The following is a 27,228-nucleotide window of genomic DNA, read 5'->3' as shown; positions in this document are numbered from 1 at the left end:
GGGACAGAGAGAGAAACATAACACCTACAACATCTGTGAGGACCTTATGAGACGCTTAGCAGTAAGGTACTACAGCACCACGGCGCTAGAGGAAGGCTACTGATTTCCACCTGGATAAGGGAACTCTGGATTTGCCTCCAAACCGGCCAGACTCTGCCTGCCCCGTGGTCTGGTACCCTGGACTGTGGATGCTGAAGCCTGCAGTAAAAGGTAAAGAGACTGCAACCTTGTGTCCTCATTCTTCACTGCGCCTCTCACCATCCACCATCTACACATTGGGAAGCCCTCGGGACATACTTCACCCGTGGGAAGGTATACCATCTAGCTGCCATAACATCACCCCAGCGGACCCCTTAAAGCAGCGTCAGTCACCCCGACCGAATACCACAGGTGGCATCACGAACATTTCCCCTTTAAAGACCTTTCCCTTTTACACGGACATCCCCGGGGCCACGGACCGGGTTAGCCACTGTGACATCCCCCCCTGTGAACCGAGTACCGAGTACCCCACCGCACCACGGGGGCGTTCGAGGGGCACCTCAGCAGGAAGTGGGCCTCATCCTCCACGGCCTCCTGGGGGCACTGCTGGCAGAGTCTGCTCTTTCGGGGCTTGTAATTCTGTCTGTGCCACCCGCATTCGATGAGTAGGCTGTGGGCGCTCAGTCCGTATCGGCTCAGGATCTGTCGCTCTTTGGGGTTTTCTAGTTTCTTTAGATATGGGGCCAGTTTGTCTCCCTCTGTAGGTTCTGGTAAATCGTCAGTTTCTGGGATTTGCTTATGTCGTTCCTCCAGATGCTGAGATATTCCTCTTTGACTTTGTGTATCATCTTCTGGATTTCACCTTTTGTCAGGCCATGAAGGTTGATGGCTTGGTCAGACTGGCTTTGGGTACTTTTTGTTGGGGGGCTTCCTGGTGTAGGAAGGCTTTGTGGTGGTAGGAGCTGGGATTGCTGCTTTGTAGATGAGCCTTGAATGACAGCGTCTTCTTCCTTATTGCGAGGTGTAGTGGGAATCTGCCCAGCTCTGCTCGGCAGGCAAATGTTTGATGTGCTCCAATGGACTTGGAGAAGATGCTTGAAGAACTCTAGGTGGAATATTTCAGTCGGCCCAGCATCCCACTTTGACCAGTTTGGGTATGAGGCTGGGCCCCAGACCTCACTGCCGTACAGGATTGGAGCAATGGTGGAGTCAAAGATTTTTAGCCAGACGGTTACTGGTGCCTTGAGATGGTACAGACGTCTTCTGATAGCACAGAAGGCTTTGGATGCCTTGTCTTTTAGTAACTCTATGGCTTGCTTGACGCTCCCTAACTGGCTGAGTTCTAGGCCCAGGTAGGTGTACCTGTTTGTTTCTGTAAGTGGACGGTTGTCTATCATAAAGGTAGGATGGCCAGTAGGTTGCTGCTTTCTTTTCTGGAACACCATAATATTAGTATTCTTCTGGTTGATTGGCAGTGCCCATGTGCTGCTGAAGGTCTCTAGGATTTTCAGATGATCTTGGAGGCCTTTCTCAGTTGGTGATAACAGCACGAGGTCATCCGCATACAGCAGAAATTTCACCTGGGTGTCATGGAGGGTGAGTCCTGGTGCTGAGGAGGACTCTAGGGCCACTGCCAGCTCATTGAAGTAGATGTTAAAGAGCGTTGGATTGAGGCTGCAGCCCTGTTTCACTCCTCGGCTTTGTTGGAAATAGGCCGTCCTCCTTCCGTTGACCCTCACGCTACAACTGTTCTCAGTAATAATAATAATAATCTTTATTTATATAGCGCCAACATATTCCGCAGCGCTTTACAGTTTAACAGTTTCAAACACAACAGTCATAGGTAACAATGTTAACAATACAGTAATAAAGCAAAATAAGACAAAATAAGACGACCCTGCTCGTGAGAGCTTACAATCTACAATGAGGTGGGGGAGATACAAAGTACAGGTGTGTATTTACAATGATGTATTTACAATGATGGTCCGGCCATCTTCATGGAGTGGGGGGTAGATGGAGATACTGAATGGGCTACACACACAAACATAAAATGAGTTTGATTAGGGAACGTGATAGGCCGCTCTGAACAAATGAGTTTTGAGCGAGCGCCTAAAACTATGCAAGTTGTGGATGGTCCTAATATCTTGGGGTAGAGCATTCCAGAGGATTGGCGCAGCACGGGAGAAGTCTTGTAGTCGGGAGTGGGAGGTACAGATTAGTGCAGAGGTTAGTTGAAAGTCGTTTGCAGAGCGCAGTGGTCGGCTAGGCCGATAGACAGAAATGAGGGAGGAGATGTAAGGGGGTGCCGCACTGTGGAGAGCTTTGTGGGTGAGAACAAGTACTTTGAATTGTATCCTATAATGAATGGGCAGCCAGTGTAACGACTGGCGAAGAGCGGACACGTCCGAGTAACGATTAGCCAGATGGACAACCCTGGCTGCCGCATTAAAGATAGACTGGAGAGGGGAAAGTCGCGTAAGGGGGAGGCCAATTAATAGAGCGTTACAGTAGTCCAGACGGGAGTGGATTAGGGCTACAGTGAGAGTTTTTGTTGTCTCCATGGTGAGAAAAGGGCGGATTCTAGAGATGTTCTTTAGGTGTAAGTGGCACGAGCGGGCAAGAGATTGTATGTGGGAGGTGAAGGAGAGATCAGAGTCAAACATAACACCCAGACAGCGTGCCTGCTGCCGGAGTGTTATTATGGTGCCACCCACGGAGAGGGAAATGTCAGATTTAGGGAGGTTAGTAGAAGGCGGGAGCAGAAGAAGTTCAGTTTTGGAGAGGTTGAGTTTCAGATAGAGAGCGGACATGATGTCAGAGACTGTGGACAGACAGTCAGTGGCGTTCTGTAGTACAGCAGGAGTAAGGTCAGGGGATGACGTGTATAGTTGTGTTTCAAAAACCTGACCTGCACATCCAAACATAGACTAAGTGTGAACAGGTGCTGAACCTAGAGTCGCCAACTCGTATTTAGTTAAATAAATAAGGCAGCACACTGCAGCGCTAGAACATACAAACTTGAAATACGAAATTTGAACTGCATTACTGCACTAGAAATATGAAAAATGAGAGCGTTTAGCGCATAAAAATGGCCAATTTTATGTGTACCTGGTAGCCACTTTACGGCATCTCTCTTATACCAGGTCCTACGCTTGCCTTACCTCGCTGAGAATAAACGTCTCCATCTGAATGGGTACATGTGAAACCTCTTCCTAGACTAAAATTCTCTCTCTCTATGGAGGGGTATTGGACCTGCTGTAATTAAAACACCTGTGGCTAGAAGGCGGAGTGCACGATCAGAAGGCTAGAGAATACATTTCAAAAACCTTACCTGCACATCCAAACATAGACTAAGTGTGAACAGGTGCTGAACCTAGAGTCGCCAACTCGTATATAGTTAAATAAATAAGGCAGCACACTGCAGAGCTAGAACATACAAACTTGAAATACGAAATTTGAACTGCATTACTGCACTAAAAATATGAAAAATGAGAGCGTTTAGCGCATAAAAATGGCCAATTTTATGTGTACCTGGTAGCCACAGTTCAAATTTCGTATTTCAAGTTTGTATGTTCTAGGCCTCGAACAATCAGCAACGGGCACAGCGACGATGATGTCATAAAGGACGTAGAAATCCCACGCTTCTGATTCAGCGACGGGCACAGTATCGACGTAGATGTCATAATGGTTGCCATGGCGACAATGATGTCATAAAGGTTGCCTCGACCAATCAGCGACGGGCACAGTCTGCCGCGATTTCTGGAATCATCATTGTCCATATACTACGTGGACATGCATATTCTAGAATACCCGATGCGTTAGAATCGGGCCACAATCTAGTATTTTATATTGACGGGTTGCATGCCTGACTTGGGCACCAACAGCACTACCATCCTCGAGTGCCGTGTTTCTCTTTATCACATATCCCACGGTAGTTTGATGGGTCGTACTTGTTCCCGTTTTTGTGTATAGGGGTTATGAGGCCTTGGTTCCAGTTTTTGAGGAAGCAGCCGGCCTGCAGTACAATATTAAATAGTTTTGTTATTGCAACCTGGATGTCTGGAGGGCTGTATTTCAGCATTTCTGGGGGGATTCATCTGGACCGCTGGCTTTTGTACCTTTTATCTGTGTGATCCTTTCTGTTATTTCTGACAGTGTGATTGGTGTATCCAGAGGATTTTGGAAATTTTTGAACTTTTCCTCCATATCTTTCAGTTTTTTCACAAGCTCTTTTTGTGCCGGTTTCAGGTCTTCACTTGGGATGTCATTGTAAAGGTCCTGTGGAGGCTGTTGGAGGAGTTTGGTGGAGATGTGGTTTTGCTTTTTCTTTCTGAGGATGGCTTTGTAATTTCGTTGTACGGTGTGGTAGGCTTCTCTCAGAGTGGGGTTGTTTGGGTCTCTGTGTTTTTTATTTGAGGCCATTCTTAGGGCCTTCAGTATGGTCTTGCATTCTTTATCAAACCAGTTGTTGGGATTTTGTTTACTCGGCCTCTTGTTGGTGCACACTCACACTGCTGTTATGGCAGCTCTGTTCTATTCACACACCATTCTTTTAGTTCCGGCCCTCACCTATTACTGGTGCCTATAGAACTCTACCTGGATGGTCCCCTACTGAGCCTATCCTCCAGACCCTAACCCACTACTGATGCCTATAGCACTCTTCCTTTACGGTGTTCTACTGAGCATATCCTCCAGACCCTCACCCAGTACTGGTGCCTATCACACTCTTCCTGTACAGATACACCTTAACATATTCTCCAGACCCTCACCCACTACTAGTTCCGTTTGCACTCTTTCTGGACAGTCCCCTCCTGAGCATATCTGTCACACAGTGCCTTGGGACTGTGGGTGCTAACCAGGTCCCTAGAACTAGGGGCTTCGAAATCTATCTCTGTCCCATGGGATTACTCCTGAAGGTGGAAATGGCTAGATCACATGCCTTGCTATGCTCCTACATCAACCCTTATCTGTCCTGTCCCCCACCCAGGGATGTAGGAAGCAAAGTCTATAGAATAACAATAATCAGACAAAGAAGAGAAGACGGACAAGGATGAATGAAAATAATAATTGTCACAACTCTGTTGCCGCGTGTCCCGGGACCAGGGTCTCCTTCCCTGTCCCTAATGCTATGGGACGCCCTACCTTATCCTGTTGGCTGGGTTACTTCTGATGGTGAAAATGCCGGGGCCACATTCCTTACATTAGCTCCTGAATCCGCCCTCAGTCTGTACCCTTCCCCCACCCAGGGAAGATGGGAGTAGTAGGGGACCGCAATACACCAACCAGACTAACAAGGTAATATGAACAGGGGTAACAAAAAATACAAAACATACAAATATACACACATACACAGCAGAGGGATGCGCTGGGGAGTGGAGGACGGCGGAAAACCAAAGTAGGAGAAGAAATTATCACACACTCAAACCCTAACAACAGTCACAGATAAATTCACCAAACACCTTTCTCCAATAACCACCAGAAGCAACCTCCAGCCATGCAGCAAAAGCTATCTCTGACAATGAGTACCAGCCAAGACTCAGTCTACATAGGAGATGGGAGTGGCTAACAGTGCACAGTTGAGAGCCTTAGCTCCAGGATCTCTCAGCAGAGCAGATTAACCCCTGCACTGCCAAAATAAATTTACACAGTTTATTAAGAAGGTCAAGTGCTTCTTATCCGTGCAGGAGTAGGAGAAATCAGACGCTGTGGTCTTCTGGCTCCTCTCTGTTGCGGTAAACTCATGACAACAATCATACAAAAAAACTCGCCAAACAACAGACTAGAACAGAGGAGAGTTAATGGAAGATGAAACCAAATAGGAGAGGATGAGGATGTGCACACAAACAAAACTCCAAGCAACAGTCTTCTGAATAAATCTCCAAATGCCAACTCCAACCACGAACTACACCTCCAAACCAGGCAGTAATTACTAAGTGCCAGAGGTGAGCATATCTAGCAGAGAGGAGTGTCCAACATTGAACAGCTGAGACAATCCTGGTAGGAAAGTTCCTAGAGCTTCAACTGAGCAGATTAACTCTTGTACTGCCAGCAAGGAAAAAAACTGCACTGTTTAATAAGATAATGAAGTACTTCCAACCAGTGCTGGAGTTCATGAAACCAGATGCCACGATCTTCTGGCCCCTCTCTGTTGCGGTATCCCTATGACAATACCATCCAGAACTTCACCCACTACTAGTGCATGTCCGACTCTTTCTAAACAGTTCCCTCTGAACATATCCTCCTCCTACTTTCCTCTGCTGAGCACATCTTTCAGATCCTCACACTCTTCCTGTACAGTTCCCCCTAAACATATCCTCCAGACCCTCACCCACTACTGGTGCCTATTGTACTTTTCATGAACTTTCCCATCCTGAGCATATTGTCTAAACCTTCTCTCATTACTAGTGCATGTCACACTCTTCCTGTACAGTTCTCCGTGAGCATATCCTCAGACCCTCACCCACTACTGGTGCCCATCACACTATTCCTGTACAGTTCCCCCTTAACATATCTGCAGCACCCCAGAGTCCTGGTCGTTGCATTAATGTTATTCTTCTACAAGGGGGAATGATGTTACATCTGAAGGCAATGAAGAAGATCTTCTGTCCAGGTATCACAACCCCACAAAACACACTTCACACTCCAGGCCGCCAGGGGGAGCCATGCTTCTATCTACTACGGCACTCCTCACACTTGGGTAAAACTGGTGGGTTGGTTAGGAAGTTAGTCAGTCAGCCCCGACTGAGTTTGGCAGAGGCTGGTTGGAGTGGGTTCCAGCCAGCTCCAGACTGCGGCCTGCGGAAGGCGAGGGTACACGGAGCTGCGCCTGCATCCCATGCGGCAGCATCCCAAGAAAGAGACATTGAAAGGAATTGTGTTGCAGTGAGTGAGAAACGAAGTCATAGCAAAAGGAGAGGAATATCAGAAGGAGACCAGCTAGAAGCAGGCTGCCTCCTTCTGAAGCGCAGTATCGGTAGCCAGAACACTGAGGGAGTAAGGATCTCTATACTTTACTTCAGAGACTGGCAGGACAGTTGATTCCACGTTGGCTGCCCGACCATATACCCAGGAGGCACGGTGGCAACTTGTGGGGGCCGGGGCGTCTCTAGGGTCCCTATAAAAAGCCTCAGGCCACCAGTCATACGGGTTTGTCCTATCCGTCAGGGGGACAGAGAGGAAGAGATTTAACACCTACAATAGTTGTGAGGACCTCACCGAGTTGCTCAGGAGGGAGGAACTACAACACTCAGGCGCTAGAGGAAGGCTATTGAATTCCACCTGGATAAGGGGACTCTGGACTTGCCTTCAGACCGGCCGGACTCTGCCTGCCCCGTGGTCTGGTCCTCTGGACTGTGGAAGCTGAAGCCTTCAGTAAAGGTAAAGAGACTGCAACCTTGTGTCCTTGTTATTCACTGCGCCTTACAACATCCACCATTATCCATCTACACTCTGAGAAGCCCTGGGGATACACTTCACCTGTGGGAAGGTGTTGTGAATTCTGCTCTTGGGCTCCCTCCGGTGGTTATGAGTGGTAGTGCTGCGGTAGTTGGATCGCAGCATTTATCAGGTGTATCTATTTTTTGCAATTTGGGCTGGGCTATATAGCCTTGCTTGTTCCTTTAGTCAGTGCCAGTTGTCCATTGTTTTTGGAGGATTCACATCCCTTCTGGTCTCTCCTGTTCGCTGTGCTTTTCTTCAAAGATAAGTCCTGGCTTTGTTTTTGCTGTCCACCTGCTGTGGACTTTATAGTTCTGTGCATTTTTCATGTTTTGTCTTGTCCAGCTTTGTCTGTGAAGGATTTTTTGCAGCCTAGCTGTGTCTCTGGAGATGCAGATATACCCTCCATGTCTTTAGTCAGATGTGGTGTTTTGTATTTTCTGTGGTGGATATTTTCTAGTGTTTTAATACTGACCACATAGTACTCTGTTCTATTCTTTCTTTTTAGCTAGTATGGCCTCCTATGCTAAATCCTGATTTCATGTCTGCGTATGTTAATTCCCTCTCCTCTCACAGTCAATATTTGTGGGGGGCTGTCTATCCTTTGGGGATTTTCTCTGAGGCAAGATAGGTTTCCTGTTTCTGTCTTTAGGGGTAGTTAATTCTTAGGCTGTGTTGAGGGGTCTAGGGAGTGTTAGGTACCCCCCACGGCTACTTCTAGTTGCGCTGCTAAGTTCAGGGTTTGCGGTCAGTACAGGTTCCACCTTCTCCAGAGTACGTCTCATGCTGCTCCAAGGCCACCAGATCATAACAGGAAGGTATACCATCTAGCTGCCATAACATCACCCCAGCGGATCCCTAAGCAGCGTCGGTCACCTTGACCGAATACCACAGGTGGCGTCACGAACATTATCCCTTTAAAGACCTTTCCCTCATTTTCAACGGACGTCCCCTAGGGTCACGGACCGGGTCAGCCACCGTGACATCCCCACTGAGAACCGAAGGACCCGGTACCGAGTACCCCATTGCCCTACACGGGGGGGGGGGGGGGGCGCTCCATATCCTCCAAACCCTCACCCACTACTGATGCCTATCACACTTTTCTTGGACTTTCGCCTCCTGAGCATACCCTCACCTACTACCAGTGCTTGTCACAGTCTTCCTGTACAGTTCCCCCTGAACATATCCTCCAGATCCTCACTCACTACAGATGCCTACCACACTCTTCCTGTACAGTCTCTGAATATATCCTCCAGACCTTCACCTACTACTAGATCCTTTTGCACTCTTCCTGGATTTTCCCCTCCTGAACATATCTTCTAGACCCTCACAGAAGACAAATGCATGGCACACTCTTCCTATACAGTTCCCCCTGAACATATTCTCCAGACTCCCACCCACTACTGGTGTCTATCACACTCTTCCTGAGCTCTCTTCTCCTGAGCATGTCCTCCATACCCTCACCCACTACTAGTGCATGCCATGCTCTTCCTGTACAGTTCCCCCTCAACCTATCCTCCAGACCCTCACCTACTACTTCTGTCTATCACCCTCTTCCTGGATGGTACCCTCCTAAACATATCCTCCTGGCCTTCTCCCATCATTAACCTTGCTTACCTAGACAGAACTTTCCTGGAACTTCTAACTGCACTTGGCACAGACCATCAGTGGCTGACTAAAGGGCCAGGAAAATCAAGTGGTTATCCCTTTGGACAGTAAAGTAGCTTCCTGCTGACTTGGCGAGAAAACCCCTTACCTTAAACTTCTAGACATTACCAGAACTTTTCACCCCACAAATTTGTTATGACACACTTCATTCCTGCCATCAGCAGTTACCCTGGCACACCCCACCTGCCATGAAGACCATGCACCGGCTCCATTTTAAACATATCTTTTATTAATAAGTGAAATATGCAATTAAATTAAATGGACATCATGTCCCACATAACCTCATCGTCACTCAACTTGTTGGCACTTTAAACTTTTGCAGTTTGACTGTATAAGGGGGAGTTCCAGCTAAACACAACAGAAGTAAAGAGATTGTTCACCTATAGGAACTATTTTTTTATTTTAGGTAAATGCATGTAATTGGGCCATAAAAAATAATTTTTACAATCGGATTTCACTAAAATCTTGCACCGTTTGCCTTCTATGGTCTTTGAGTTGTACCGTCTATTGCTGGCTGCAGAATGAGCTAACTGAGAATCCATTAGTCAGCTCGTTATAAGTCTCTGACAGGGAGTTTGTGACTCTTTCATCACTCTTTTTCTCATCTCTTTTCAGCTCATTTATATCCAAAGACCACATCAAAGTCTAATGTGCAGGGAATAACAGCTTCTAAAAGCCAAACAGTGCAAACATTTAGCAACAATTATTTTAGCCCCAAATACATGCGTTCAAGTAAAAAAAAAATGTCCTCAAAGGTAGACACAACCCCGGGAGACAAATATCCCCACTCTCTTACAGAATCCCTAACACGACACCTAACAGAAGAGAAGTTTCTAGGTTCTGTTATCTGTAATTTACTGATCACGTCAGATGCATTTACTACCTGCATCAGTATCGGGACTCATGTGATTTATGTTTCACTTGTGGATCGGTCATACCTGAAAATGCTGGAAAATCCAAAAGTAAAGTAAAGTCGTTCTTGTTCTTCTATCAAGTTTAATGCCACTCCTGGAAAACAGTGGATTTATACATGACGTGTGTTCTCAAGTTTTCATTAATCTGGCACCTGATGATAACTTGGATCTGCCTCGACATTACCATTAACGAAGGGTGTGACTGATGGAACTCCTACTGACTGCAGCCACTACAAAATCCCATCCATTTCTTCTCCTTATCTAGGCTGTACATCATCCATAAATTAATTGTCAATTTTCAGAAATGTTATGACGTTATGACCGACCATTATCACACCCCCGAGCAAGAGAATGTGAATAGATTAGGCAGAAATATAACTTGAATGCTATGGCTCCCCTCCATGCAACATCTGTAATATCTATCACTGGTTATTTGGAATACTACAGTATATCCTAGATTAGTCAAGAATGAAGCCAACATTCAGAATGGGTCTTGTGGTCTAGTATTGGTTACTATTTGTAATACTGGTCTCTTTATTTGTGGCTAAGGAAAGTTGTTGGCTTCCTCAGGCTCTGGGTCCAGGATACTATCACCACTTCTGCACCATGGATGGTCCCCCCTCCTGAATATATCCTTCAGGCCCCAGTCCACCAGTCATCTTGGGCTGTGCCCACCTGGAAATTCTAACTTCATTCGGCATTGCCCACCATTATCTCAATAGCTGCCTAGTCTTTCTTCTATTGACCTTACCCGATTTTTACTCTTCTGGCCTACTCCAGTCACTTCATGATGACTCCACTCTTACTCTCACTGGGGTTGTTCCTCTTTATCTGGGACTCAGTGAGGTTTGTTCTTGTCTGCCCATTGAGCCAGTGGGAACACGAGGAAACTCAGGCAGCTATCTCTTTACAGGCCATTGGATAGAAAAACTTCCTTCTATATATACATGTTCTCCAGGGATTTTACACATATAACTTGAACAACACTTACTTTTCACATCATCTAGAGTCACAAATTCATGTTGTCGGGTCTTCTTATGTTTGGGAGATTTAGTCATTCTGTCAGTGGTACTTCTTTCGGGAGATTTCGATCCAGGTCCCCAACGAAAGTCTGATCGTCTTAAATAATAATGGATTAGGACACAAACATTTGCAACAAACGATAATAAATATCAGACACTGAATATTTGAGACATTTTTCAGTTGCTTTACTCCTGTATTCACTTAAATGTAAGGATTTCAGCATTTTGATGAAATTGTGTGAACCCACCTGCCACAAAAAGGTCACCTAATTCAGGTGGGTTCTTACCCTGACATTATACCTGTGTAAATGTTATCAATGTATAACGTGATTGAAAACCATGTCCTGAAAAATTATCAAGCATGTTTCTTAAACGGGATGTCTCAACTGCCTAAATGGTTAAGTTTGCAAAATGCTTGTAAAATCAAGCATCTGTGCAATTTACCTCTTATTAAAAATCCTCTCCATGCCTAGGTTACTGGCCACCTCGTCAGTCTTATTAGTGTCGCTGGTTTCCTAAGCACATAGCATGCATTTGCAAACTGTTTGCTGTACAATTTGCAGGAGCTGTTCAGGAATGAGCCAGCTTCAGATTCCCGCTGCTTCGTTGATGCTGCAAGGCAAGGCCGCCTCTTCTTGCACCATGGGAGAGTGCACGGTTCAAACCAAATGGTCACATCGACCATAGCATAGGTCTAAACTGTGAAAACTCAGGAGTGCAACGCTCCCCGGCAAGCAGGAAGCTAGACGACAGAATACCATCCTAAAGAAAGAAAACTAGTACAGCCCTTTAATTCGAAGGCTAAGCCATGGTTTCCAAATCTTCCAGAACATCAGGGAGGCTCCTGGAACAAAGGAGACCTACTACACTCCAAGAAAAGTCAGAAAGTCTCCTGGGTCCTACTGAGCCTGTCTGAAACCTCCTGGACAACAGCTATTCCAAGTGGTTTCTTCCATCAAGTCGACGGCCGGGCAATTGGGTTTGAAGAAGTGGAGAATGGGTCTGGATGGTCATGGTTCTGAAAAGGGTTTGGCTATCAACTAAATTTCCCAGACACCTATTATGAATTCTTGCCATCAAAAATATTCTATGGGATAAACCAAAATGGACTATTATATCAGCAGTGCTATTTGAAGTTCCTTGACCCCAGTGCAAAATCTACAAGATGCTCGCCTATTATGTGGTATTAGTCATGCCAGTGTCTTCTCTGAGGTGTTTAACCATTGATGAATCAGGCAGAGGTTTTTGACTCTTCAAGGACCCGGACAACTGTTACTTCTGCACCCCCTATATCCGACTTCATAAATGTTTTCTCTGATACATTAGTATCCATTTTTTATGCAGATTGACCAAATATCCGAATTCCCCTTTTTATTTTAAAATAGTTGTGAGAATCAATGGGGCGCTCACTGTTCTATAATCTCTGATTGACAGTTCATCAGTATTAATCATTGGAAAACATTTTTAGAATAACGACTTTAGTCTTTTTTTTAACAAACCAGAGTTCACTAAGTGCTTGGTAAAATGGCATCACCAACTTCGCCCGACCATCTAAAATACTGACTCATGAAACAATACGGCTCATTGTCCCTTTCTGTCCTTCCTGCTTACATAAAGGTTATCTGCCAGCTCTGCACACTATGGGAGGAAGAGTGCCCTTCTCCATGATGGAGTACGACATGTGTCCACCCAGCTTTTCCAGGAGCAGATAAACTCAGAGATGTCTGAACAGTAGATGAGCTATACCACGATCCATCTCTTCTCCGACTTTAAATATCACTCAACGCAAAGCAATGGCCTATTGTAAAGTCCTGCCAGATGATGGGCTATAAATGGACTATTGTGGTCTGGCAAGGCCGGCTATGCTGCTGGAAATCTAATACTATAAGGCCAGGATCAGCCAGTGCCAAGATATTATCATATTGTAAATTCTCCAATGTTCCAGTCATTGCAACAGAATAGATGTGATAATAAAAGACAGATCAGAACATGTGTTCCAGAAGATTATTTGCTATGCAAAAAGCAAACCAGAAGCCATGTGTGCTGATGTAAGGCTGCCATTGTTCTGCGCCGACCACAGAAACACACCAGTTATGCATTTCTGATCCCTAGTGCTGGTCCACAATGCCTGCGTGATAACTGCACATAGATAAAGTATTGCACCCGTGAGATATTACGTACCGTACTAAGCAAAAAAGGCTTTTTTTCAGTTGGGAGCGACTTGCAAACTGAATTTACAACATGGTGCCATTTTATCAGAATTTTCGTCTCACTTTAGATTCCGCAATCACATGATGGGTGAGTGTCCTGGCAGTGGGACCACCAGCGATCATGCCTTTAACACTACCTGTGGTTGGCGATAAATGCTGCTCACGATCTGATATATCGTTTTTGAAGGTAGGAGAATTTAATGGGTCCATAGGATTTATCACCTATAACCACAGAAAGTAATAAATGCTCGGTGTCCCACTGTCAGGACCCCCACCAATCATAAGATTGGGGAAAAAAATGGGTTCATAGGATAGACAGAAGAGAATACTGTAAATTATAGTACGGGCACAATTATTTCTGAAATATTTGAAGGCACAGATCCACTATCCATAGGTCCAATATAAAGGTTGTGGGAACATTACCATTTGTTCATATGAAGCCGAGATATTATGTTCATACCACATGTTTGGACATATCCAATGAACCTGTGTACCAGCCGTATGGAGCTGTAGGACTATGATGCATGGTGCAGGTTTCCTTTTTGCATCCAGTTGTAGGTGACTGTACTTATAATACAGGTGAAGCAATTGTATCTGACATACAGTGGCCTAATTCATCCCAATACAAGACTCTCGTACTCCCCGCACATTCATCCTAGATCTGACGTTGCCAAAGCTTTAGTAACACTCGATCCTGGCAGGCATGTTCCTTCCATAAAATAAATGTAAAAATATAAAATTAAAAAATATACCTTGTAAATTCAAGTGTTTTCGTTTCCTCTTTCCAGTACCATTTTCCTGGAGGAACTTTTTCTGTCTGTAGGTAAAATGATGGAGAAAGATAACATCTCGACTTTAGCTGTTCACACGTACAGAATGTAGGCAGCTGAGGACATTTTCTGCAGCTTTTTTAAATAAAATGAAGAATAAGTAAAATGCAAATATCAGTAGAGAAGTTTTTATCCTGTGTAATTGTGTGTGTAATTGTAATTGTGTGTTGTACCATGAATCAGAGCCTGGCTGCGCAGATACAGTATGAATCAGAGCCTGGCTGTGCGGTTGCAGTATGAATCAGAGCCTGGCTGCGCGGTTGTAGTATGAATCAGAGCCTCGCTGCGCGGTTGTAGTATGAATCAGAGCCTGGCTGCGCGGTTGTAGCATGAATCAGAGCCTGGCTGTGCGGTTGTAGTATGAATCAGAGCCTGGCTGCTCGGTTGTAGTATGAATCAGAGCCTGGCTGCGCGGTTGTAGTATGAATCAGAGCCTGGCTGCGCGGTTGTAGCATGAATCAGAGCCTGGCTGCGCGGTTGTAGCATGAATCAGAGCCTGGCTGCGCGGTTGTAGCATGAATCAGAGCCTGGCTGCGTGGTTGTAGCATGAATCAGAGCCTGGCTGTGTGGTTATAGCATGAATCAGAGCCTGGCTGCGCTGTTGTAGTATGAATCAGAGCCTGGCTGCGTGGTTGTAGCATGAATCAGAGCCTGGCTGTGCGGTTGTAACATACTAGCATGAATCAGAGCATTGCTGCACTGTTGCAGTGTGAATCACAGCCTGGCTGCGCGGTTGTAGCATGAATCAGAGCCTGGCTGCACTGTTGCAGTATGAATCAGAGCCGGGCTGCGTGGTTGCAGTATGAATCAGAGCCTGGCTGCGCGGTTGTAGTATGAATCAGAGCCTGGCTGCACGGTTGTAGCATGAATCAGAGCCTGGCTGTGCTGTTGTAGTATGAATCAGAGCCTGGCTGTGCGGTTGTAGTATGAATCAGAGCCTGGCTGCGCGGTTGTAGCATGAATCAGAGCCTGGCTGCACTGTTTCAGTATGAATCAGAGCCTGGCTGCGTGGTTGTAGCATAAATCAGAGCCTGGCTGCGCGGTTGTAGCATGAATCAGAGCCTGGCTGCACTGTTGCAGTATGAATCAGAGCCTGGCTGCGCGGTTGCAGTATGAATCAGAGCCTGGTTGCGCGGTTGCAGTATGAATCAGAGCCTGGCTGCGCGGTTGTAGCATGAATCAGAACCTGGCTGCACTGTTTCAGTATGAATCAGAGCTTGGCTGCGTGGTTGTAGCATGAATCAGAGCCTGGCTGCACTGTTGCAGTATGAATCAGAGCCTGGCTGCACTGTTGCCGTATGAATCAGAGCCGGGCTGCGCGGTTGCAGTATGAATCAGAGCCTGGCTGCGCTGTTGTAGTATGATTCAGAGCCTGGCTGCGTGGTTGTAGCATGAATCAGAGCCTGGCTGCATGGTTATAGCATGAATCAGATCCTGGTTGTGCTGTTGTAGTATGAATCAGAGCCTGGCTGCGTGGTTGTAGCATGAATCAGAGCCTGGCTGTGTGGTTATAGCATGAATCAGAGCCTGGCTGCGCTGTTGTAGTATGAATCAGAGCCTGGCTGCGTGATTGTAGCATGAATCAGAGCCTGGCTGCGCGGTTGTAACATACTAGCATGAATCAGAGCATTGCTGCACTGTTGCAGTATGAATCAGAGCCTGGCTGCGCAGTTGTAGCATGAATCAGAGCCTGGCTGCACTGTTGCAGTATGAATGAGAGCCGGGCTGCGTGGTTGCAGTATGAATCAGAGCCTGGCTGCGCGGTTGTAGTATGAATCAGAGCCTGGCTGCACGGTTGTAGCATGAATCAGAGCCTGGCTGTGCTGTTGTAGTATGAATCAGAGCCTGGCTGTGCGGTTGTAGTATGAATCAGAGCCTGGCTGCGCGGTTGTAGCATGAATCAGAGCCTGGCTGCACTGTTTCAGTATGAATCAGAGCCTGGCTGCGTGGTTGTAGCATAAATCAGAGCCTGGCTGCGCGGTTGTAGCATGAATCAGAGCCTGGCTGTACTGTTGCAGTATGAATCAGAGCCTGGCTGCGCGGTTGCAGTATGAATCAGAGCCTGGTTGCGCGGTTGCAGTATGAATCAGAGCCTGGCTGCGCGGTTGTAGCATGAATCAGAACCTGGCTGCATTGTTTCAGTATGAATCAGAGCCTGGCTGCGTGGTTGTAGCATGAATCAGAGCCTGGCTGCACTGTTGCAGTATGAATCAGAGCCTGGCTGCACTGTTGCAGTATGAATCAGAGCCGGGCTGCGCGGTTGCAGTATGAATCAGAGCCTGGCTGCGCGGTTGTAGTATGAATCAGAGCCTGGCTGCGTGGTTGTATCATGAATCAGAACCTGGCTGCGTGGTTATAGCATGAATCAGATCCTGGTTGTGCTGTTGTAGTATGAATCAGAGCCTGTCTGCGCGGTTGTAGTATGAATCAGAGCCTGGCTGCGCGGTTGTAACATACTAGCATGAATCAGAGCATTGCTGCACTGTTGCAGTATGAATCAGAGCCTGGCTGCGCGGTTGTAGCATGAATTAGAGCCTGGCTGTGCTGTTGTAGTATGAATCAGAGCCTGGCTGTGCGGTTGTAGTATGAATCAGAGCCTCGCTGCGTGGTTGTAGCATGAATCAGAGCCTGGCTGCACTGTTTCAGTATGAATCAGAGCCTGGCTGCGCGGTTGTAGCATGAATCAGAGCCTGGCTGAACTGTTGCAGTATGAATCAGAGCCTGGCTGTGCGGTTGCAGTATGAATCAGAGCCTGGCTGCGCAGTTGCAGTATGAATCAGAGCCTGGCTGTGCGGTTGTAGCATGAATCAGAGCCTGGCTGCACTGTTTCAGTATGAATCAGAGCCTGGCTGCGTGGCTGTAGCATAAATCAGAGCCTGGCTGCGCGGTTGTAGCATGAATCAGAGCCTGGCTGTACTGTTGCAGTATGAATCAGAGCCTGGCTGCGCGGTTGCAGTATGAATCAGAGCCTGGTTGCGCGGTTGCAGTATGAATCAGAGCCTGGCTGCGCGGTTGTAGCATGAATCAGAACCTGGCTGCATTGTTTCAGTATGAATCAGAGCCTGGCTGCGTGGTTGTAGCATGAATCAGAGCCTGGCTGCACTGTTGCAGTATGAATCAGAGCCTGGCTGCGCTGTTGCAGTATGAATCAGAGCCGGGCTGCGCGGTTGCAGTATGAATCAGAGCCTGGCTGCGCGGTTGTAGTATGAATCAGAGCCTGGCTGCGTGGTTGTATCATGAATCAGAACCTGGCTGCGTGGTTATAGCATGAATCAGATCCTGGTTGTGCTGTTGTAGTATGAATCAGAGCCTGTCTGCGCGGTTGTAGTATGAATCAGAGCCTGGCTGCGCGGTTGTAACATACTAGCATGAATCAGAGCATTGCTGCACTGTTGCAGTATGAATCAGAGCCTGGCTGCGCGGTTGTAGCATGAATTAGAGCCTGGCTGTGCTGTTGTAGTATGAATCAGAGCCTGGCTGTGCGGTTGTAGTATGAATCAGAGCCTGGCTGCGTGGTTGTAGCATGAATCAGAGCCTGGCTGCACTGTTTCAGTATGAATCAGAGCCTGGCTGCGCGGTTGTAGCATGAATCAGAGCCTGGCTGAACTGTTGCAGTATGAATCAGAGCCTGGCTGTGCGGTTGCAGTATGAATCAGAGCCTGGCTGCGCAGTTGCAGTATGAATCAGAGCCTGGCTGTGCGGTTGTAGCATGAATCAGAGCCTGGCTGCACTGTTTCAGTATGAATCAGAGCCTGGCTGCGCGGTTGTAGCATGAATCAGAGCCTGGCTGCACTGTTGCAGCATGAATCAGAGCCTGGCTGCACTGTTGCAGTATGAATCAGAGCCTGGCTGCGCGGTTGTAGTATGAATCAGAGCCTGGCTGCGTGGTTGTAGCATGAATTATAGCCTGGCTGCGTGGTTATAGCATGAATCAGATCCTGGTTGTGCTGTTGTAATATGAATCAGAGCCTGGCTGCGCGGTGGTAGCATGAATCAGAGCCTGGCTGTGCTGTTGTAGTATGAATTAGAGCCTGGCTGCGCGGTTGTTGCATGAATCAGAGCCTAGCTGCACTGTTTCAGTATGAATCAGAGCCTGGCTGCGCGGTTGTAGCATGAATCAGAGCCTGGCTGCACTGTTGCAGTATGAATCGGAGCCGGGCTGCGCGGTTGCAGTATGAATCAGAGCCTGGCTGCACTGTTGTAGTATGAATCAGAGCCTGGCTGCGTGGTTGTAGCATGAATCAGAGCCTGGCTGCGTGGTTATAGCATGAATCAGATCCTGGTTGTGCTGTTGTAGTATGAATCAGAGCCTGGCTGCATGGTTGTAGCATGCATCAGAGCCTGACTGCGCAGCTGCAGCATGAATCAGAGCCTGGCTGCGTGGTTGTAGCATGAATCAGAGCCTGGCTGCGCGGTTGTAGCATGAATCAGAGCCTGGCTGCGCAGCTGCAGCATGAATCAGAGCCTGGCTGCGTGGTTGTAGCATGAATCAGAGCCTGGCTGCACTGTTTCAGTATGATTCAGAGCCTGGCTGCGTGGTTGTGGCATGAATCAGAGCCTGGCTGCACTGTTTCAGTATGATTCAGAGCCTGGCTGCGTGGTTGTGGCATGAATCAGAGCCTGGCTGCGCGGTTGTGGCATGAATCAGAGCCCGGCTGCGTGGTTGTAGCATGAATCAGAGCCTGGCTGCACTGTTTCAGTATGATTCAGAGCCTGGCTGCGTGGTTGTGGCATGAATCAGAGCCTGGCTGCACTGTTTCAGTATGAATCAGAGCCTGGCTGCGCGGTTGTAGCATGAATCAGAGCCTGGCTGAACTGTTGCAGTATGAATCAGAGCCTGGCTGCGCGGTTGTAGCATGAATCAGAGCCTGGCTGCGCAGCTGCAGCATGAATCAGAGCCTGGCTGCGTGGTTGTAGCATGAATCAGAGCCTGGCTGCACTGTTTCAGTATGATTCAGAGCCTGGCTGCGTGGTTGTGGCATGAATCAGAGCCTGGCTGCACTGTTTCAGTATGAATCAGAGCCTGGCTGCGCGGTTGTAGCATGAATCAGAGCCTGGCTGAACTGTTGCAGTATGAATCAGAGCCTGGCTGTGCGGTTGCAGTATGAATCAGAGCCTGGCTGCGCAGTTGCAGTATGAATCAGAGCCTGGCTGTGCGGTTGTAGCATGAATCAGAGCCTGGCTGCACTGTTTCAGTATGAATCAGAGCCTGGCTGCGCGGTTGTAGCATGAATCAGAGCCTGGCTGCACTGTTGCAGCATGAATCAGAGCCTGGCTGCACTGTTGCAGTATGAATCAGAGCCTGGCTGCGCGGTTGTAGTATGAATCAGAGCCTGGCTGCGTGGTTGTAGCATGAATTATAGCCTGGCTGCGTGGTTATAGCATGAATCAGATCCTGGTTGTGCTGTTGTAATATGAATCAGAGCCTGGCTGCGCGGTGGTAGCATGAATCAGAGCCTGGCTGTGCTGTTGTAGTATGAATTAGAGCCTGGCTGCGCGGTTGTTGCATGAATCAGAGCCTAGCTGCACTGTTTCAGTATGAATCAGAGCCTGGCTGCGCGGTTGTAGCATGAATCAGAGCCTGGCTGCACTGTTGCAGTATGAATCGGAGCCGGGCTGCGCGGTTGCAGTATGAATCAGAGCCTGGCTGCACTGTTGTAGTATGAATCAGAGCCTGGCTGCGTGGTTGTAGCATGAATCAGAGCCTGGCTGCGTGGTTATAGCATGAATCAGATCCTGGTTGTGCTGTTGTAGTATGAATCAGAGCCTGGCTGCATGGTTGTAGCATGCATCAGAGCCTGACTGCGCAGCTGCAGCATGAATCAGAGCCTGGCTGCGTGGTTGTAGCATGAATCAGAGCCTGGCTGCGCGGTTGTAGCATGAATCAGAGCCTGGCTGCGCAGCTGCAGCATGAATCAGAGCCTGGCTGCGTGGTTGTAGCATGAATCAGAGCCTGGCTGCACTGTTTCAGTATGATTCAGAGCCTGGCTGCGTGGTTGTGGCATGAATCAGAGCCTGGCTGCACTGTTTCAGTATGATTCAGAGCCTGGCTGCGTGGTTGTGGCATGAATCAGAGCCTGGCTGCGCGGTTGTGGCATGAATCAGAGCCTGGCTGCACTGTTTCAGTATGATTCAGTGCCTGGCTGCGTGGTTGTGGCATGAATCAGAGCCTGGCTGCGCGGTTGTGGCATGAATCAGAGCCTGGCTGCGCGGTTGTAGCATGAATCAGAGCCTGGCTGCGCGGTTGTAGCATGAATCAGAGCCTGGCTGCGCAGCTGCAGCATGAATCACAGCCTGGCTGCGCAGCTGCAGCATGAATCAGATCCTGGCTGCGTGGTTGTAGCATGAATCAGAGCCTGGCTGCGCGGTTGTAGCATGAATCAGAGCCTGGCTGCGCAGCTGCAGCATGAATCACAGCCTGGCTGCGCAGCTGCAGCATGAATCAGAGCCTGGCTGCGCGGTTGTAACATATTAGCATGAATCAGAGCCTGGCTGCACTGTTTCAGTATGAATCAGAGCCTGGCTGCGTGGTTGTGGCATTAATCAGAGCCTGGCTGCGCGGTTGTGGCATGAATCAGAGCCTGGCTGCGCGGTTTGTAGCATTAATCAGAGCCTGGCTGCGTGCTTGTAGCATGAATCAGAGCCTGGCTGCGCGGTTTGTAGCATTAGTCAGAGCCTGGCTGCGCGGTTGTAGCATGAATCAGAGCCTGGCTGCACTGTTGCAGCATGAATCAGAGCCTGGCTGCACTGTTGCAGTATGAATCAGAGCCTGGCTGCGCGGTTGTAGTATGAATCAGAGCCTGGCTGCGTGGTTGTAGCATGAATTATAGCCTGGCTGCGTGGTTATAGCATGAATCAGATCCTGGTTGTGCTGTTGTAATATGAATCAGAGCCTGGCTGCGCGGTGGTAGCATGAATCAGAGCCTGGCTGTGCTGTTGTAGTATGAATTAGAGCCTGGCTGCGCGGTTGTTGCATGAATCAGAGCCTAGCTGCACTGTTTCAGTATGAATCAGAGCCTGGCTGCGCGGTTGTAGCATGAATCAGAGCCTGGCTGCACTGTTGCAGTATGAATCGGAGCCGGGCTGCGCGGTTGCAGTATGAATCAGAGCCTGGCTGCACTGTTGTAGTATGAATCAGAGCCTGGCTGCGTGGTTGTAGCATGAATCAGAGCCTGGCTGCGTGGTTATAGCATGAATCAGATCCTGGTTGTGCTGTTGTAGTATGAATCAGAGCCTGGCTGCATGGTTGTAGCATGCATCAGAGCCTGACTGCGCAGCTGCAGCATGAATCAGAGCCTGGCTGCGTGGTTGTAGCATGAATCAGAGCCTGGCTGCGCGGTTGTAGCATGAATCAGAGCCTGGCTGCGCAGCTGCAGCATGAATCAGAGCCTGGCTGCGTGGTTGTAGCATGAATCAGAGCCTGGCTGCACTGTTTCAGTATGATTCAGAGCCTGGCTGCGTGGTTGTGGCATGAATCAGAGCCTGGCTGCACTGTTTCAGTATGATTCAGAGCCTGGCTGCGTGGTTGTGGCATGAATCAGAGCCTGGCTGCGCGGTTGTGGCATGAATCAGAGCCTGGCTGCACTGTTTCAGTATGATTCAGAGCCTGGCTGCGTGGTTGTGGCATGAATCAGAGCCTGGCTGCGCGGTTGTGGCATGAATCAGAGCCTGGCTGCGCGGTTGTAGCATGAATCAGAGCCTGGCTGCGCGGTTGTAGCATGAATCAGAGCCTGGCTGCGCAGCTGCAGCATGAATCACAGCCTGGCTGCGCAGCTGCAGCATGAATCAGATCCTGGCTGCGTGGTTGTAGCATGAATCAGAGCCTGGCTGCGCGGTTGTAGCATGAATCAGAGCCTGGCTGCGCAGCTGCAGCATGAATCACAGCCTGGCTGCGCAGCTGCAGCATGAATCAGAGCCTGGCTGCGCGGTTGTAACATATTAGCATGAATCAGAGCCTGGCTGCACTGTTTCAGTATGAATCAGAGCCTGGCTGCGTGGTTGTGGCATTAATCAGAGCCTGGCTGCGCGGTTGTGGCATGAATCAGAGCCTGGCTGCGCGGTTTGTAGCATTAATCAGAGCCTGGCTGCGTGCTTGTAGCATGAATCAGAGCCTGGCTGCGCGGTTTGTAGCATTAGTCAGAGCCTGGCTGCGCGGTTGTAGCATGAATCAGAGCCTGGCTGCACTGTTGCAGCATGAATCAGAGCCTGGCTGCACTGTTGCAGTATGAATCAGAGCCTGGCTGCGCGGTTGTAGTATGAATCAGAGCCTGGCTGCGTGGTTGTAGCATGAATTATAGCCTGGCTGCGTGGTTATAGCATGAATCAGATCCTGGTTGTGCTGTTGTAATATGAATCAGAGCCTGGCTGCGCGGTGGTAGCATGAATCAGAGCCTGGCTGTGCTGTTGTAGTATGAATTAGAGCCTGGCTGCGCGGTTGTTGCATGAATCAGAGCCTAGCTGCACTGTTTCAGTATGAATCAGAGCCTGGCTGCGCGGTTGTAGCATGAATCAGAGCCTGGCTGCACTGTTGCAGTATGAATCGGAGCCGGGCTGCGCGGTTGCAGTATGAATCAGAGCCTGGCTGCACTGTTGTAGTATGAATCAGAGCCTGGCTGCGTGGTTGTAGCATGAATCAGAGCCTGGCTGCGTGGTTATAGCATGAATCAGATCCTGGTTGTGCTGTTGTAGTATGAATCAGAGCCTGGCTGCATGGTTGTAGCATGCATCAGAGCCTGACTGCGCAGCTGCAGCATGAATCAGAGCCTGGCTGCGTGGTTGTAGCATGAATCAGAGCCTGGCTGCGCGGTTGTAGCATGAATCAGAGCCTGGCTGCGCAGCTGCAGCATGAATCAGAGCCTGGCTGCGTGGTTGTAGCATGAATCAGAGCCTGGCTGCACTGTTTCAGTATGATTCAGAGCCTGGCTGCGTGGTTGTGGCATGAATCAGAGCCTGGCTGCACTGTTTCAGTATGATTCAGAGCCTGGCTGCGTGGTTGTGGCATGAATCAGAGCCTGGCTGCGCGGTTGTGGCATGAATCAGAGCCTGGCTGCACTGTTTCAGTATGATTCAGAGCCTGGCTGCGTGGTTGTGGCATGAATCAGAGCCTGGCTGCGCGGTTGTGGCATGAATCAGAGCCTGGCTGCGCGGTTGTAGCATGAATCAGAGCCTGGCTGCGCGGTTGTAGCATGAATCAGAGCCTGGCTGCGCAGCTGCAGCATGAATCACAGCCTGGCTGCGCAGCTGCAGCATGAATCAGAGCCTGGCTGCGCGGTTGTAACATATTAGCATGAATCAGAGCCTGGCTGCACTGTTTCAGTATGAATCAGAGCCTGGCTGCGTGGTTGTGGCATTAATCAGAGCCTGGCTGCGCGGTTGTGGCATGAATCAGAGCCTGGCTGCGCGGTTTGTAGCATTAATCAGAGCCTGGCTGCGTGCTTGTAGCATGAATCAGAGCCTGGCTGCGCGGTTTGTAGCATTAGTCAGAGCCTGGCTGCGCGGTTGTAGCATGAATCAGAGCCTGGCTGCACTGTTGCAGCATGAATCAGAGCCTGGCTGCACTGTTGCAGTATGAATCAGAGCCTGGCTGCGCGGTTGTAGTATGAATCAGAGCCTGGCTGCGTGGTTGTAGCATGAATTATAGCCTGGCTGCGTGGTTATAGCATGAATCAGATCCTGGTTGTGCTGTTGTAATATGAATCAGAGCCTGGCTGCGCGGTGGTAGCATGAATCAGAGCCTGGCTGTGCTGTTGTAGTATGAATTAGAGCCTGGCTGCGCGGTTGTTGCATGAATCAGAGCCTAGCTGCACTGTTTCAGTATGAATCAGAGCCTGGCTGCGCGGTTGTAGCATGAATCAGAGCCTGGCTGCACTGTTGCAGTATGAATCGGAGCCGGGCTGCGCGGTTGCAGTATGAATCAGAGCCTGGCTGCACTGTTGTAGTATGAATCAGAGCCTGGCTGCGTGGTTGTAGCATGAATCAGAGCCTGGCTGCGTGGTTATAGCATGAATCAGATCCTGGTTGTGCTGTTGTAGTATGAATCAGAGCCTGGCTGCATGGTTGTAGCATGCATCAGAGCCTGACTGCGCAGCTGCAGCATGAATCAGAGCCTGGCTGCGTGGTTGTAGCATGAATCAGAGCCTGGCTGCGCGGTTGTAGCATGAATCAGAGCCTGGCTGCGCAGCTGCAGCATGAATCAGAGCCTGGCTGCGTGGTTGTAGCATGAATCAGAGCCTGGCTGCACTGTTTCAGTATGATTCAGAGCCTGGCTGCGTGGTTGTGGCATGAATCAGAGCCTGGCTGCACTGTTTCAGTATGATTCAGAGCCTGGCTGCGTGGTTGTGGCATGAATCAGAGCCTGGCTGCGCGGTTGTGGCATGAATCAGAGCCTGGCTGCACTGTTTCAGTATGATTCAGAGCCTGGCTGCGTGGTTGTGGCATGAATCAGAGCCTGGCTGCGCGGTTGTGGCATGAATCAGAGCCTGGCTGCGCGGTTGTAGCATGAATCAGAGCCTGGCTGCGCGGTTGTAGCATGAATCAGAGCCTGGCTGCGCAGCTGCAGCATGAATCACAGCCTGGCTGCGCAGCTGCAGCATGAATCAGAGCCTGGCTGCGCGGTTGTAACATATTAGCATGAATCAGAGCCTGGCTGCACTGTTTCAGTTTGAATCAGAGCCTGGCTGCGTGGTTGTGGCATTAATCAGAGCCTGGCTGCGTGGTTGTGGCATGAATCAGAGCCTGGCTGCGCGGTTTGTAGCATTAATCAGAGCCTGGCTGCGTGCTTGTAGCATGAATCAGAGCCTGGCTGCGCGGTTTGTAGCATTAGTCAGAGCCTGGCTGCGTGCTTGTAGCATGAATCAGAGCCTGGCTGCACTGTTGCAGTATGAATCAGAGCCGGGCTGCGCGGTTGTAGCATTAATCAGAGCCTGGCTGCGCGGTTGTAGCATGAATCAGAGCCTGTTTGTGATGTTGTAGCAGAAGCTAATTACACGGATGCAGAATAAATCAGTCTGACTGCGCGGTTGCAGTTTATTCTGTTATCAGGATTACTTTATGTATGAAGCTGTTATTTGGACACTATATGTTGCCATTATATGAGCACTGTAGGGTAGTATCCATGTTGTGTGGTTACTGTGGCATTGTGCAATATAATACTTTTGTAGTGTATGGCGGTGGTAGTACTGTATAGAATTAGTGCTTAGGTAACAACGGCAATGTTTTTCGGGGCCAAATGATCATTATACTTTTATTTTGGTTAGCAGGACAACATACTGCAATGCACCTGTTATTATGAAAAGGGGCACATTAACACAAAGTATCGCACAGGGCATTATCAAATGTACAAGCTAAGTCCAGCACCGGTACTGTTGTATTTATTACGTGTGTGTGTGTGTATATATACACCTTGTAAATGACCTTACAGCTGGCAGGTTGACAGTCACATTTGTAACATAATCTTCAATTTATTACTTACATATAATGTTATGCTTTTTTTTAATCTTTGTAAAAAGAAACCATTGGGTAATATTAGACTATAATATTATATGTAAATAATAAATATTTGAAGATTACGTTACATATTTGCCATCCGTGAGATCATTTACTAGGTGAACGCCAGGTATAGCTACATTGTATTCATACCACAATAAATACATGGAATTGTATAAATAGTAGCAGGATATTTAATCATATTTGATTTTATTTAAAAATTTAACTAAAAAGTGAATTCTAGCGGCAGGCGAGGTCGGTGTATCTCTAGGGATGTGTCTGAGGGTGAGATCCCTTACCTGCTCCATGGACGGTCACCAGACCGGACTGTAATCAGTGTTTGTCTGCGCTTCGGTGTCGCCTGGTAACTATTCTATTGTCGCAGTGAATGGGCCGGACGGAGCCAGAGGCGCGGGCACACGGGCTTAGCTACAGCCGGGGGCAGGGATACAGGATTAGATGCAGCTCTGTCGCTGCTGGTCAGGGAGACAGACCGGAAATTAAAAAGAAAAAAATAGGATAGAACAAAACGTTCCAATGTTATAATGTTTGAACCATAAACCTGTGTGTCAGTGTTCGGACTGCGATAATGATCATTTTCAATATTTGGGGACATTACAGATCATTAGTTGTCACCACTCCCTGCAGTTTATTTAGAAGTTCACTGCCAGCTACTAATTCCCATTACACAGGATATATAGTGATTATGGGAATCAGCGCGGTGCCAGATCTTCCACATTATATGCAGCACTGAATACACCGTCCACGTCTTCTGTATCCAAACCCCAAATCAGCGGCTTGTGGAAATTCTTCTTTGTGATTTTACAAGCTTGTAAACAACCATAGTGAATATGTAGAAAGCGTGTACTCTTATGTGGCCCCACTGAACTTACCGAATGTGTCGTCAGAAAATAACCAATTGTTGAAATCAGATGTATGGTTTTTTTTTTTAATATTATAATCTTTATAAAAAAAAAGCTAAATAATCATACTGGGCACAGGGGTTATTTTAGAATAATATTTCCTGCCCTTCTGAGACCTTTTCTGCAGCCTCTTTATCAGCAGATGTCACAGCTCACCTCCTCCTCCCCCTCTGGTACAATGACTGATAAAACCTCTATACACAGCTGGTTACACAGAATCCAACATTCCCTATATGTGATGTCACAGCTCACCTTCTTCTCTACAATCACTTCTAACACCTCTATATACAGTAGGTAACACAGGATCCACCATTCACAATAGATGATATCACAGCTCACCTCCTCCTCCTGTACAATGTCTGATATCTACTGTATATAGAGGCGTTATCAGTCATTGTACAGGACGAGGAGGTGAGCTGTGATATCACCTATTGTGAATGGTGGATCCTGTTATCTACTGTATATAGAGGTGTTAACACAGGATCCACCATTCACAATAGGTGATATCACAGCTCACCTCCTCCTCCTGTACAATGACTGATAACACCTCTATATACAGTAGGTAACACAGGATCCACCATTCACAATAGAGTATATCACAGCTCACCTCCTATTGTACAATGACTGATAACACCTCTATATACAGTGGATAACACAAGATCCACCATTCACAATAGGTGATATGATATCACAGCTCCTCTCCTATTGTACAATGACTGATAACACCTCTATATACAGTGGATAACACAAGATCCACAATA

The 27,228-nt window shown here is 48.2% G+C and overlaps 1 protein-coding gene across 1 annotated transcript in view; it reads right to left on the bottom strand.

The window, feature by feature from the left end:
* Positions 1-25,958, bottom strand: part of PPP1R36 (protein phosphatase 1 regulatory subunit 36) — a 55,732-nt gene extending 29,774 nt beyond the window's left edge. The window contains exons 1-4 of the mRNA XM_069734036.1: positions 25,844-25,958; positions 13,983-14,047; positions 10,990-11,117; positions 10,023-10,092 (exon numbers count right to left, since the gene is read on the bottom strand). Of these exons, the coding sequence (XP_069590137.1) occupies positions 10,023-10,092; positions 10,990-11,117; positions 13,983-14,047; positions 25,844-25,852 (272 nt within the window). The 5' untranslated portion in view covers positions 25,853-25,958. The remainder of the gene's footprint in view (positions 1-10,022; positions 10,093-10,989; positions 11,118-13,982; positions 14,048-25,843) is intronic.
* Between the last annotated feature and the right edge of the window lie 1,270 nt (positions 25,959-27,228).

Source organism: Ranitomeya imitator, chromosome 1 (assembly GCF_032444005.1).
Source record: "Ranitomeya imitator isolate aRanImi1 chromosome 1, aRanImi1.pri, whole genome shotgun sequence".
Taxonomy (NCBI): domain Eukaryota; kingdom Metazoa; phylum Chordata; class Amphibia; order Anura; family Dendrobatidae; genus Ranitomeya; species Ranitomeya imitator.
Note: the sequence above shows the minus strand (reverse complement) of the source record. Positions and strands in the feature narration are given on the sequence as shown.